The following is a 15,278-nucleotide window of genomic DNA, read 5'->3' as shown; positions in this document are numbered from 1 at the left end:
GCGTAAGTGGACTCCCTCATTGCCTGCATTACATGTGGGTGTCGTTCCTGACACAATCTGTTTGGTAGACTGTGTGGATATTTCCAGGGATGCTTTTGGCATGTCTGTAATTTTTATATCATTTCTACATTTTCCATATTGTGTCTTTCCCCCCCTTCCTTCCTGAGCAAAGAGGGCATTTGAACGCAGAGGCTATTCCACCGTATAGTAGCGGTTTATCTCCAGGCCCAGTGTAATGTGCTCAAGCCCAAACTGAAGAGGTCCAACCACAAAGGTTGTGTAATTTGGCCCTGAGTGCCCAGAGACCAGTAGATTTCTAGAAGCTGCTGGGTGTTCTGAGCACAAGCCAACCTTTCTCATACGCCAAGCTAAATAATTTACCTGCTTTCATTTTTCCTGTCATCTGGAGCCCTCTGTTTGTTTCTTTGTTGATCTCTCTCTCTCAAGTACCATGATTCCATATACTAAAGATGAAAGGACTAATTTATATGCCCAGTCAGTGACTAATAAAGATGATGATGATTATTTTTAATATCTCAAAATAAACCAAACATTTCTTGCATTGAGAAAACTAAGAAACAGCCTTATCTGTTGACTATTCTTTCCGGGGTTTTCTTGTATGTGTTTTGCTTGCTTTTTGTTGTTGTTATACACTTGCTTGTTATACACTAGAGTTGCAGAGCAGCACTTCTGGAGGTTGCCTATACAGTGGCGGGTTGCCACTGTGATAAGCAAAAAAACCCCACACTTTTGCTGCTTCTGGGTTGCAGCAGCTAATCCCATTGCTACAGCAAAAGCGCAGGGTTTCCGGTGGCCAGGCCTGCCCCCTGCCCTCTGCCCAGGTGGACAGTGACCAATCAGAGGTTGCCATCCACCTGGCCATGCCTCTACCACGACTCTGGAGTGAGGATAGACAGCGGATGCATTGTACTCACTTAGCTCCAGAGAAAAAAGTCGGGTTAAGTCACCAACTTTTTCCTTCACAGCTTCGCAGGAAAGCCCCACAATGGCTGCGAGGTGGCTGATGTGTCATATAATCAATGCAGCACCATCGCACATAAACCCCAGGGCTTTCTTTGCATATAGACAACCCTCTGGAAATGCATGAAATGTATTATCTAAATTATACTATGACTGCCCTGTAAAATAACCATTATCCCACAGTTCCCTTCTTCTAATGTGAAACACGAGACGATGGAGAGAAATATGTCTCTGTGGTGTGAGCCCTATTAAATGCAGCTTGTTCAGGCCATGGGTTAAAGTGAAAACTGCCTGGCATCCATTTTCCTTATATATGAGACTAAATGGCAGAAGGCATGAATAATTTACACACTTCGCCCATCGATTTTAACTCTGTCTCCAGTAGGTTGTTCCATATTGCATGTCAGAAAGAATGTATTCCCATTCCTACCTCCACCCCACGTAGCTACAAGGATGCCTGCAGTTTGTCTCTTAAATTGTTTCTTTACAAGGAAAAGCATTTTCTCTCCCTCTCCCTCTCTCTCCGTGTGTGTGTGTGTGTGTGTGTGTGTGTGTGTGTTAACAATCCACTGTAACATATGTAGTAAATAAAAACATAGGACAAACCATATGGTAAAACTTTTCACTCATTGCACAGTTCTACCTATTTTTAAAACAGGAGAGAGTCAAGGGAGAGTTAACCCCTCTCAAATGCAATGCGAAACCACAGTTTGGTACTGGATCTCCTCTGCTCAGATATTCCTTCTTCTCTTGACACGCTCTGATTCTCTGCTCAGATATTCCTTCTTCTCTTGACATGCTTCATTCTCATGTGCACACACATATTGAATTATCTGATTAAAAACAATTCTTCACAAAAGTTCATAAACAGTTGCATTAATTTGAAAACATTTGTTTGAATCTGTTTTATGCCTGATCAAGTCAAATAAGTTACATTAGTGCCTCATTTTGCAAATAACCAATAAAAGATTTTCAATTTTGAATGATTTTATTAAAATATTGTCTTTTTTTTTTAATAGAACCTAGACACAACAGCATATTCACATGTTTTGTGTTTCCACTCTACAACAGTAGGAGATAACACTACTTTTCAGAATCTTTTTTTTTTTTTTTTTGCTGCATTGCTCACATATGAGATCATTTTGTGTCATTGTAATGGCAAGTCCTTAATGTAATGTGGTCAGATCTAATTTTATATGGATTGTCAATTCTATAGTATTTTTAATTCTCTTCCAATATATTTTAGATGTATCAGAAATCCTCCACATGCCCTGTTCAATTAGAGTCAAAAGCAAGGATGGGCAATACATGGGTTGTGGGCCACCGGCACCGCCCCCCCCCCCCCCACACTTCACCAAATTTCGTGGTGACGAAATAAATTTTTGTTTTAAACAAAAAAAAATGGTACTTTTAGTGCAACAGGGCTCCAAAAGAGTCAAACTCCATTTGTTCCGTAGCTAAGTTTGACCCGTGGCACCATAGAACAAGCTAAATCGAATCCTTTTCATACTACGGAGTAGTTTGCTACCAATTTTTTTCACAGCAACAAAACCCCACATACATTTCTGGGGAAGGGGAGGCAAAATGACCCCTGGATCCCCTGCCTTCCTGAAGTTGCCCATCCCTGATCTAAAGGCTCAACTTTGCTCCTAGTTGGGGAAAGTCTTGGTGGAGTGAAGCAGTCCCCTTCCCTGCCCTCTGGTGTGAGCTGGCTTTCCTCAGTCAGAGAAATCCTATGCACACCAAAGCCTCCCTGGCTCCTTCACCCAGCATCTTGGCCAGGGAACTAACTTTGCATGCCCTACACCTTCCCCTCGCTGGGAGGACCCAGGGGCGGGGGCAAAGCCAAGCCTGCTTGGTCCTTGCACTCCTCCTGAGGAGCGAAGGGGTCTGAACTGGCTAAGCTTTGCTCTGCATGGGCTTTCCCTTAAGTATGGCATTTTGTTTGAACTGACCAATTTGATATGAATCACATTTAATCTTATGCATGTTTAGGCAGACAAAAGGCCTACAACAACACCAAAAGAGTCCTATTCTGTTTGTCCTGAAGTTAAATTTGACCTATGGTGCCATAGCCATAGAATAAACTAAATGTATTCCTTTTCGTGCTATGGAGTAGTTTGCTACCAATTTTTTCTCCAGCAGCAAAACCCCATACACGTTTCTCGGGTGGGGGGGAGCAAAAATGGAGTTCCTCTTCCAAGACTTGACTCTTCCAGTGGTGACTTATAACCAAGCTCTAGTACATCTTCAGAGAACCAAGTAGTCAATACTAGAATTTGATTATTGTTCTACAAAAGTAATGAAAAAGTAACATGCTACCTCCATAGTTGGTTCCAACTGTTGTTTTAAAATACATTGCTGAATTGTGATAAGTGAAACAACACTCCAATGGTTCTTCCAAATCAAAACAGAAAGTACCCTGGCAGCTAAAAAACCTACAGTTGAGGATAAAAAGAAAAGTCCAGTAAGCCATGGAAAAGATATTTAGGAATGCAATGTTTGCATTCTCTTTCCCTCCTCATTGTTTACTACAACTTTATTAGATTGTAAGCCTATGCGGCAGGGTCTTGCTTTTTACTGTGTTATCTGTACAGCACCATGTACATTGATGGTGCTATATAAATAAATAATAATAATAATAATAATAATAATAATAATAATAATAATAATAATGTATGTGTCGCAAAAGACACAGAAACCCTTTCACTGCAAAAAGTTAGATGCAAAAAAGAATTGGAAACCATATTGATGACAGAAAAGAACACATATATGGCATTTTTCAACCCCCCAAAAAATTCAGTAAAGAATTTTGTGTTGTTTTGAGAAAAAGTTACACATCTGTCAAAAATAGTACCTAAATAATTGAAGATGTACTGTGCGTATGATTATGGCGTACAAGGAAAGCAGATTTCCTGAAAGGAATTTCTAGATGAAGATGTCTCAAAAGGGGGGGAAATACAGTGATCCCAGTCAATGAACATATAAAAGTCTTAGTCTCCAGATAAGTTGTAAAATATATGGTCCATCATCGTCATCATCATCATCATCATCATCATCATCATCATCATATTATTATTATTATTATTATTATTATTATTATTATTATTTCTTTCCTTGCTTGTGGTAGTTTTTCTAGATGAACATGACTTTCATTTCTTTGACAACTGATGCTGTCTTTTACTGTCTTTTACTGCATTTCCTATTGAACCTGTTTTAAGTATGTCTGCTTTCTGAATGTTGATGCCGATGTGGTAGGCTCAGTTTTTATTATTATTATTATTATTATTATTATTATTATTTATTTATTTATATAGCACCATCAATGTACATGGTGCTGTACAGAGTAAAACAGTAAATAGCAAGACCCTGCCGCATAGGCTTACAATCTAATAAAATCATAGTAAAACAATAAGGAGGGGAAGAGAATGCAAACAGGCACAGGGTAGGGTAAGCAGGCACAGGGTAGGTTTTCTGTAAAAAAAATAATTGATACGATGCCAGTGACTGATGTGACTAATGGAATGATTGTAACTTTTTCCTGTTTTCCTAGCTCTGTAACTCATATAGCCAGTGGTTATATTTTCCTGTTGTTGTTGTTGTTGTTGTTGTTATCTCTTTCTCACTCATGGCGGTTTTTCTAGATGGACATGACGGGCATTGCCAAGTCATGCTGTCTTTTGCAGATTCAGGAATTTCCTAACAATTGAACATGTTTTAAGTATGACTACTTTCTGGATGTTGGTGTGGATGTATATTGGTAGGCCCAGTTTCTGATGGTTTTCTGTATAGTTTTTTGATGTGATGCTGGTGACTGATGTGACTAAAGGAATAATTGTGACCTTTTCCTGTTGCCATAGTTCTTTGACTTCCATTGCCAGTGGTGTATATTTTTCTCGTCATCATCATCACATTTATAGCCCCTCTTTTTTCCTCTTGCAAGGAAACCAAGACAGCTTACATAGTCCTCCTCTTCAGCCTCCTCTCCATTTTACCAAAATGTAACCATCTAAATAGCCTATTTTTTCCTAGAAACTAAGTCTGCAATTTAATGCACCATTACCAGAGGAAAAAGTTCATTTCTGATCTAAGCAAGCTTGAGTTGAGAATCCTATGAATATTTGCTGGAGGGTAAGCCCAAATCAGTGCAGTGGGAACTATTTCTGAATAAACATGCATAAGATCAGATGGTAAGAAATTCCCAGGAAACACTGTAAAAATAAGCCAGCAACTATGAGATCTCCAGGGAATGGCTCAATCCCTTCTCTGGTGGTAGATTGTTTAGAGTGAGTCATTATTTGGAAGGGAGCTCCCAAGATCACTTTATTAAAGGATTAGATGCCAAAGTGTTAACAATTACTTTTGAATTGACGTTCCTGTGCAATGATTTTTTGCTCTTCCCTAATCTACCCCATTTTATGTTACCCCATTAATTTCTTTAGAGAGCATCCTATGGTCCCTAGGAGAGAGTCTCAGGGACTGTAAGATGGTTCAGCATCCCCTTGTTTAGGCTGTAGACACTGCTAAGACCTCAGGAGGAGGACTCTGAACACCAACCCCCTCACAGCTGCCACAGAAAGCTCTGTGCCAGCTACTTCCCGAAGTCTCAAATGAGGTCTCAGAGGGAGAGAAAAAGGATTGTTCTAATGGGCAGGGAGTGGAGAGGCCAGAATGTGAGAAATCCCATTGGCCTCTCCAGCCCTGCTCCTCCCGCCAGTAGCATTCCCTCCAGAATTCCCTCATAGTGCTCTAGATGCCTTTATGTTCCTAAATACTTTATTTATTTATTTATTTATTTATTTATTTATTTATTACATTTTTATACCGCCCAATAGCCGAAGCTCTCTGGGCAGTTCACAAAAATTAAAACCATCATAAAACAACCAACAAGTTAAAAACACAAATACAAAATACAATATAAAAAGCACAACCAGGATAAAACCACGCAGCAAAATTGATATAAGGTTAAAATACAGAGTTAAAACAGTAACATTTAAATTTAAGTTAAAATTAAGTGTTAAAATACTGAGTGAATAAAAAGGTCTTCAGCTGGCAACGAAAAGGAGTACAGTGTAGGTGCCAGGCGGACCTCTCTGGGGAGCTCATTCCACAACCGGGGTGCCACAGCAGAGAAAGCCCTCCTCCTAGTAGCCACCTGCCTCACTTCCTTTGGCAGGGGCTCACGGAGAAGGGCCCCTGTAGATGATCTTAAGGTCCGGGTAGGTACATATGGGAGGAGGCGTTCCTTCAAATAACCTGGCCCCAAACCATTTAGGGCTTTAAATGTCAATACCAGCACTTTGAATCGGGCCCGGACCTGGACTGGCAGCCAATGAAGTTGTAAAAGGACTGGCGTAATGTGATCTCGCCAGCTAGTCCCTGTTAGTAAACAGGCTGCCCTGTTTTGTACCAGCTGAAGCTTCCGGACTGTTTTCAAAGGCAGCCCCACGTATAACGCATTGCAGTAATCCAAGCAAGAGGTTATCAGAGCATGGATAACTGTAGCTAGGCTATCACTGTCCAGATAAGGGCGTAGTTGGTATATCAGCCTAAGCTGATAAAAGGTGCTCTTTGCCACTGAGTTCACCTGTGCCTCAAGTGACAGTTCTGAATCGAAAAGCACCCCCAAACTACGGACCCGATCCTTTAGGGAGAGTGCAACCCCGTCCAGGACAGGGCAAACATCACCTCGCCGGACAAATGAACCACCCGCTAACAGTACCTCCGTCTTGTCTGGATTGAGTCTCAGTTTGTTAGCCCTCATCCAGTCCATTACCGTGCCCAGGCACTGGTTCAGAACAGTCACTGCCTCACCTGGGTTTGATGAAAAGGAAAGGTAGAGCTGGGTATCATCCGCATATTGATGACACCTCAGTCCACATCTCCGAATAACCTCCCCCAGCGGCTTCATGTATATGTTAAACAGCATAGGGGATAAGATAGAGCCCTGCGGAACCCCATGGCTTAGGAGCCACGGCACAGAGCAATAATCCCCCAGCACCACCATCTGGAATCGGCCATCCAAGTAGGAGCGGAACCACTGCTACGCAGTACCTCTAACTCCCAGCTCAGACAACCTATCCAGAAGGATACCATGGTCGATGGTATCGAAGGCCCCTGAGAGGTCTAGGAGAACCAACAGGGTCGCACTCCCCCTGTCTCTCTCCCGACAGAGGTCATCCCACAGGGCGACCAAGGCAGTTTCCGTTCCAAAACCAGGCCTGAAACCCGATTGAAATGGATCTAGATAATCCGTTTCATTCAAGAGTGCCTGGAGTTGTCCTGCAACCACCCGCTCAAGCACCTTGCCCAGGAAAGGGATATTAGCCACCGGCCTGTAGTTGTTAACATCCTCCGGGTCCAGATTAGGCTTCTTCAGGAGTGGTCTAATTACCGCCTCTTTTAAAGAGGCCGGCACCACTCCCTCTCTCAAGGAGGCATTTACAGCCTCCTGGACCCATCCGGCGATCCCCTCCTTATTTGATGTAATGAGCCACGAGGGGCAAGGGTCAAGCACACAGGTGGTCGACCGGACTTGGCCAAGCACCTTGTCCACATCCTCGGGCCTCAATAACTGAAACTCATCCAATAAAACTGAGCCGGACGGCGCTCTGAACGCCTCTACTAGTGGAGCTGCATTAAGTGTGGTGTCCAATTCATGACGAATCTGAGCGACTTTATCTTCAAAGTGCCGTGCAAACTCGTCACAGCGTGCTACCGAGGGTTCCACCATCTCTCACCCTGGCCCAGAGTGTAACAGGCCACGAACCACTCGGAAAAGCTCCGCCGGACGACATTGAGAAGACACAATGCTGGTGGAAAAGAACTGCCTCTTTGCCACCCTCACCGCCACAGAGTAGGCTCGATAGTGAGCTCTAACCCGTGTTCGATCAGACCCAGCACGAGTTTTCCTCCACCTGCGTTCTAGCCGTCTCCCCTCTTGCTTCATTGCCCTCAGCTCAGGTGTATACCAAGGAGCTGACCGGGCTCTGCTCAGAGGGAGAGGACGCTTGGGCGCGATCGTGTCAACCGCCCGAGTCATCTCTGCATTCCACAGAGCGACCTGGGCTTCGACAGGAGCACTGGCCATATCAGCAGGAAACTATTCATTTCTTTTGGTTGCCCTTGGGTGAGGTGGGGGCAAAAATGGCCCCTGGACCTCCCAAAGTTCCCTACCCTGCTACAGTGTATAGTATAGACAGGATAGTCTCTACACAAAATAATAAATGAACATGAATCAGACATCACAAATGGCAACATTTAAAAATACAGTCGGGCAACATTTTACCTCCCAGTGTCATCCTGTCAGTGATGTTAAAGTGGCCATTCTTAAACAAAGGAACTTCAAAGACAGAGTGTCACTGAAAACATTTAAACTACAATTTGTCAAGAGATTCAACTCTATCTCATGTGGTTTGAACAGGGACAAAGGATTTTTATCACACAACATGTGTTCATCAGCTCACCAATGCAAGCATATCTGCGTTACCATCTGACAACTGTTTTGTGAATCATCGTTGTTATAGCTGTCTATACTTTCTGCATTTCATTTCTCTCTGACCTCACTGATTATGATTCTCCATGACCCCTCCCCCATGTATACACAGCATAATACTTCATGTGTACTAAGCTTTTATTATGAAAGCTTATGCCTTAACGTATTTGTTATGCCATAATAAATATTATAAATATACCACAAGACTTGTTTTTGGTTTTTGCTGCAACAGACTAATATGGCTATCCCTCTGTTACAATATACAAAACTAGCACCACTATAAACTTAAAAAAAAAAAAAAGCTGCAGCAAATTTGATAGCCACAGATATAAACCACAGCTTGTATTATTGGAAGACATACCTAAACAAGAAAGTTTTTACTTGGCACTTTTAAAAGCATAAAGAGTGGCTGGTTGAATTTCTTGTGGCAAGATATTCAATAACCTGGGCACTGCTACTGAGAAGGCCCTATTCCTTGTACCTACTAGTTGTACCCCAGATGGAGGCAAGATATGGAGCTCCTCTGAATACCAGTGTATGGGCAGGTTCATATGGGCAGAGGCTTCAGGTATCCAGGTCGCAATGTATTTTGGTCTACAAAAGGTCAAGACCTACTCTTTGAAGTAGACACAGAAACATATTGGAAGCGAATGAAGTATATACAACATAGGTATCACCAGGCCCTCTCAGAGGACCAGAGAGGCCCGACTACTTCCAACTTTTGAAGCCCCTAGTCATAATGAAAATAATGATACACTTAAACAAAATAAGACACCAAAAAAGGTGTGAGACATTATTTATTTATTTATTTAATTTAACAAAAGCTTTTCTAGCACTAAATATTGAGGGGAAATTTAGCTTTCATGCAATGTCATAGCTGATATTAAACATGGCAAACCCAATCAAATGCTCCTGTGCCATAGCTGAGTGGTGATAGTTCTTTACTTGTTTCAATATGCTGAAGGCACATTCACCTGAAGTAACCAAGCTGACAAAAGTATGCAATGCAATTGTGATATTAGGAAACATCCCAGAGAATCCAGGTTTGAGTATTTCTTGAAGTAATTCCCTTTGCTTACAATCCAATTTAAAGTTTCTGGAATATATTTGTTTGAGGAAGATGATCTTGTCACAGATCTTTTGAGATGTCTTTCTTGTACTGTTGATGAAACTGCTCACCTGCAGAAAGTAGTTCTTCTTTACTCAGTCTGTTGAAAAGAGTACAAGTAAGTCACAGTGAAATGTAAGACCTGATTGAACAGCATCAATGACAACAAAAAAGACATTGACCCTATAATGCTGCTTGGCATTGGATTTAGTAAGTAAACTGCAATTGGTGAAGAACACAGTTGAAATGCTGTACTGCTAATTTTGTACTTCTAATTTGGACCCAGTCAGGACTGTATCCTAATATTCATGAATCTGTCATGCATAAGACATTCAGTGTTACCCCTCTCAATATCAAGTGTAGCATTGCATGCTTCAGTTACCATATTAGTCTGGTGGATAATTTTTTAAGTAGTTTCATCCACAAAGTTGATATCAGAATGCATTCAGATTTGGATATGTTCTTCTAAATAGTTTGAAGTTCAGTTCAAGCCTATGCAGTGAGATTGGGAAATTCAAGGGCTGTTGTTGTTGTTGTTGTTGTTGTTGTTGTTGTTGTTGTTTTAAAGCCTTTCTCACTGAATTCAACTGCTGATCAACTGTTTGAAACAGACCATCTAGTTCTGGACATTCCATGGAGCAGAAACAGGAAGACATTGCTTCAGAATCACCCACCTTTGTGGATTGCTACTGAAAAGATTGTACATTGCCGAAAAATTCCAAAGTAAGCAATTGCCTCCTTATATGATTCAGCCCAGTCAACACCTACAAGGTTTAGGGCACAATCCTATTGATTGTGCCCTTGATGATCATAAGTCCTTGAACTTGGAGGCTTACAATCATCCTATGCAATGACTGGAATGAGAGGAAACCAACCCCTCCTCGGGTAGAAAAAGGATGACATTCAGGATGTACTCAAGACATCCCCCCCCCCATTTCTGCAGAGAATTCAGTCAAGACAAATTATCAACTGAGCTTTCAGTTGATGCTGCCCTATTTGTTCATTTCCACACAACAGTTTTGTGTGACATTGAACTCTCATGTGATGGTACTGTCTTTTAGCTTCCTCCGATCTCTGTTGATGCTCCATCCTGTGATACATTTGTAGCACTTTGTTCAAAATAAAGTGGATTGCACAGTACAGAGTTTGTTTTTCCAGCGTAACCAACTTCTTGTGGAGATCTCATCATTTGGAAGAGTTTTTGTCAGCAAATGTGTAGGAAAAACATGATCATCCGCATCTCGTGGAATGTTACTAGGAAATTCAAAATGAATTTGAAGAAAAGATTGTGTTTGGATGGCATGCTCTTGTAAATAATCCCAATATCAGTCACAGGCCATTTCTGCATCTGCCTTTTCTCCCAGGATCACCCCTGTGCATCCAAATGCCACACAGAGGATCCTGGGAGCAGGCAGGGACAATCCCTCCATTTTCCTGGGATAATCCTTAGGTGTAGAAAGGGCCACATTCAAACCTGTAGTACTCATGAATTACTTTTCAGTGTAAAATCAACATCTTCCTGTTGCTGTTGAGTTTCTTGATTGTACACAAAATCTTCTGCTGCATCTGTTACTGTTGGAACATCTCCTTCTTAACTACTGTCCTCATGTTCAGGTATTGGCATAAAATATCACCTGCTGCAGTGTGGAGTTTTCATTATCTGCAGCATTGTTTGTTGACATATATAGTAAACTCAGACATGGATACAGACAAAAGGATAATGTCCAAAAATTTCAAATGTGTATCATCACTGTATAAATTTTCACATTGAGTCCTATAGACTACAAAAGCCTGTAGATCATGGCCAAGCTACCAAACAACCATCTCAACCAAGCAACCAGCCACCTCTTTTAGCTACCACATGAAGATAATAATGAGGAATTATGCACATACAAAACTCCTTATTCCACTTGACATAAAAATGTAAAGACAATAAAATGTAACAATTCTCTATGTTTCGACATGTACTTGATCCAGTACTAGCCATGAGTAGTGGTATATTTATATAATCAGCTGTTTTGAGAGGGCACATTCATCATGGTCTAACCTTGTGTCATCAGAAGTGACTTTTTTATTAATATGTATGAAGATTTAAAACTCTTTAATATGACAAAAATTGTGTCAGCCAACAGCAAAAGTTATGGCTTTTACCAAATATCTCTTATTTGCTTAAATGTGCAGGTTTAAGCTGATAGTGTGCATCGCATTTTGATCTGATAGGGATGTGAATAAAAACAAGTTGTGAAACTTAACAAATACCTCCCTATTAAAAAGTGTCCAAATTTGAGAGTCCCCTTGAGCTTGAGACCTAGGCCAAATGACCTTGCTAGCCTGTCCTCTGATTGGCCCTGAGAAACACATGATCATGAAAGCAGGCTCCTATCAATGCTCTAGTGGAGGCTTTTTGTACCTCCTAAAGTTTCCAGTCACTTCTCAAGAGTAACTCTTAGTATTGTACAGTTCTGTAGTCTAACATATAAGCAACCAAAGAACATGAAACTGTAGCAAAATCCATCTTCAGCAGGAAAGGCCACAATGTTGTATTAGTTTATTGCAGAAAAAAATAAGAAAAGCTCTTGTAGCACTTTAAAGACAGGACACATTTAATAACCTTCCATGGTATGGTCACAATTGGTACCAGCAAGGTGGTGAGAGCAAGGTCAAATCCAGCAAAGATTCCAATCTACTGGTCTTTAAGGAGGAGGGGGGGGGGTAGTGCAATCCCATTCAGATCCAGTTGAGTATTCCCAGATTGGCCATATGTCCAACCAACTGTCTTCTCTGAATTGTTTCAGTTCCTTTTGCCCGCACCCAGTCTTTCCCTAATCACAGAATCCAGCCTGGGGGCCACAGGATTGCAGCCAGGTAACCCCAACCAATGCGTGTTAATTCAGAAGCGCCACTGAATTCTACGGGATTTCCTCCCAACCAAGTGTACCTAAAACTGCAAGCAGTGCCGTCCGACCCTTAGGCAAGTTTACTCATTAGTCGCAAGGCACTGAATGGGTTTACTTTCTCCCAAGTAAAGATGCCGAGCAGAATGCCAGCCTTACAGTGCGATCTTTGCATGTTTACTCAGAAGTAAGCCCCACAGAGCTCAATCGGGCTTGCTCCCAAGTAAGCACCGACGTGTAAGGTTGTCGCGCCAACTCGCGGGAATGAAGTGAATCCTCTGGTAGGTTGGGGGCGACTATTCTGGATTCGTTAACTCAGAGCAAGCGGGTGTCTGTCATCCTGTGCGTAAGAGGCGCGGCGGTACGGTTTCTCCGGGCGGGGGGCGGACGCTTGCTACAGGCCGTGTAAAATAACAATAATATTATATATATATTAGTCAGCGCTGCATGCGTAGCCAGGGGAAACCATCTCCGCTCTCCTAAGGCGGCCCCAAAGCTGAGGCGCACCAGGCCGCGCCGAAGGATTTTGGCGAGCCTTCGGCAGCGGCAAGGCGGCGACGAAGGAGAAGGAGGCGCTTTAGCGGCCGTCATTTCCGCTGTGTGTGAGTCGGGGAGGGAGGAGGGCAGGCAAGTAAGCAAGAAAGAGCGCTCCTCGCCGCCGCCTCCTTCTCCTCCACGGTCTCTCGGACACCCCAGAGCGGGGAGAACGAAGATAGAGGGAGAGACACCGAGCGCCGAGGGGAGGGAAGGCGCCGGTCCGCCCGCCCGCCCGCGCCGCCCAGCTAGCCTCGACACGCAGACGGGATTCCTGCCCTTCCCCACTGGACGGACGGAGCAGCCCAACCTGCCGCCGCTCGCCCCGGCCCGGCCATGGGGAACGCAGCTACCGCCAAGAAGGGCAACGAGATCGAGAGCGGTGAGTGAAAGCGCGCGCGCGAGCGCGAAGGCAACCCCTTGGCTCCCGGGAGGGAAGGCAGCCCGCTCGCCAGCCCGCTCTCCTTCCTCCCCACTCACCAAGGTGCACCGGGACGGCCAGTGGCAGGCCCTGCGGCCTAGCCTGGCGGGCTGCGGTACTGATAGCTCCCCTCCTTCTCCCTGCCCGGGTAGTCGGGGGCTGAGCGCCCGCCGTCCCCTTCTGCCTTGGTGGGGCCTGCTTTGTACGCGCGGAGGGCAGGGTCGTGGGGAACGGCTGCATCCCCCTCCCGGGCTTATAAGTAAGCGGGTTAACTCGTCGCTCTCGGGCTGAAGGCAGCTGCGGAGGGGGGTCGGGGGTAGCTCAGTTGCCCCTGCCAACTGGTCTGTGGCCCTCGCTAGGCTGACAGCAGTTCCAGGCGCTTCCCCAAGCCCGGCCTTTTCCTAAGCGCGTCCTCTGCTTAGGTCAGGCTGTCCCACTGGAGAAGGGAATGAATCAAAAGCCGGTGAGGCTCCCACCCCACTGTTGTCCTCTGCTGCTTTTCTTTTCTAAAACTCTGTCTTGGCCCTCTTGGAAAAATGGTTTATTTCCCGGGTTTGGTGTCAAAGGAAAGCTCTGAGAACAAGATCTGCATAATAATGTAAAATGTGCGGTGATTTGTTTGGTACATGTGTGTGCCCTCTTCTCCTTCCCCTTCCAGAGAAAACTCCCTAACCTTTTCCCGTTATAGTGTTCACTGCTGTGGTAGAAACAGTCATTCCCAGCTTCTGCAACTTATGGACAACTTCCAGCATGTTAATTGTGTGAAGGAGAGTGCATAAAGTGTGTTATCTCTCTCCATAAAGGGAGTGTTAAGAATTAATCCTTAGCTCATAACAGAGACGTTGAAACATTGGCAGGCTGAAAGTTTGTCGCATGGGATTTTGGTAATCTGTATGAGGCCGGTATTCAAGTGAAAGTGGGTGTGCCAAAGACCATATATTTATTATTTGACAAATTTCTAATTGCTAATAAGATTTCTTTACATTTGGACAAATTTAAGCACCAGAGGCAAGCATGTTTAAAGGGATGCATGCCATTTTCCCCAAGTGATATTGAAAATAACTTGCTTATTGGTTGCTTTGATATAGTAATCTTCTGCCAAGGCCAAGGAGTTGTATTCAATGTTAGTCCTACATAGAGTAAACCCATTGAAATGAATGGTTTTTAGACTGACTTGTTCCATTCATTTCTAGGGGGTCTATTCGAAGTAGGACTAAGATTGAATACAATCCAAGGTGTTTTAACCTAACTCATTTGGGGTGCAATCTATGAATGTTTAGACTGAAATAAGCCCTACAAGTCCCAGCATCCCCCAAACAGCCATGCTGGCTAGGGAATGCTGGGAGTTGTAGGATTTTTTTCTTTCTAAACATGCATAGGATTGTGCCTTTAGTATTCTTTTAGCATTTGCACTAGATGAAAATTGTAGGGTTTAGGTTCCAAACATTTTGAGATTGGTAACAATGTATTAGCATTTACTTTTGTAGTTAATTTAGGCAAACATTTAACTTCACAATGAAGGTTGTTATGGTTTCACAACATAATAGGCTTTATTCTGAGGAAACTATGTATCCAGTCTGGAAAAAAAAATAGTGACTGAGTAATGAATGCTTAGTTGCACCAATTAAAAACAAAATACACAGAGAGTGATACATATTTAACAGTGTAATCCTATGTATGTCCACTCAGAAGTAAATCCCATTGAGATTAACTGGACTTAGTCTTGGATAACTGTGTAAAGGATTGCAACCTTAGTCCTGCCTTCTAGGACTTGAGCATTTTGCTGTGCTTCATTTCAATGGGATTTAAGTTGTGATCTCCAAATAGCAGCATCCCCTGGGGTTG

General features: G+C 43.1%; 1 protein-coding gene across 2 annotated transcripts in view; it reads left to right on the top strand.

The window, feature by feature from the left end:
* Window positions 1-12,940: 12,940 nt before the first annotated feature.
* Window positions 12,941-15,278, top strand: part of PRKACB (protein kinase cAMP-activated catalytic subunit beta) — a 71,249-nt gene continuing 68,911 nt past the window's right edge. The window contains exon 1 of one of the 2 annotated variants that reach the window (XM_063136880.1): window positions 12,941-13,394. In XM_063136880.1, coding sequence (XP_062992950.1) covers window positions 13,349-13,394 — 46 coding nt within the window. In that variant the 5' untranslated portion in view covers window positions 12,941-13,348. The remainder of the gene's footprint in view (window positions 13,395-15,278) is intronic. The other variant, XM_063136902.1, reaches the window with a different exon arrangement.

This window comes from Elgaria multicarinata, chromosome 1 (assembly GCF_023053635.1).
Source record: "Elgaria multicarinata webbii isolate HBS135686 ecotype San Diego chromosome 1, rElgMul1.1.pri, whole genome shotgun sequence".
In the NCBI taxonomy this organism is placed as follows: Eukaryota; Metazoa; Chordata; class Lepidosauria; order Squamata; family Anguidae; genus Elgaria; species Elgaria multicarinata.
The sequence above is the reverse complement of the archived record's forward strand: the minus strand, read 5'-3'. Positions and strand labels throughout refer to the sequence as shown.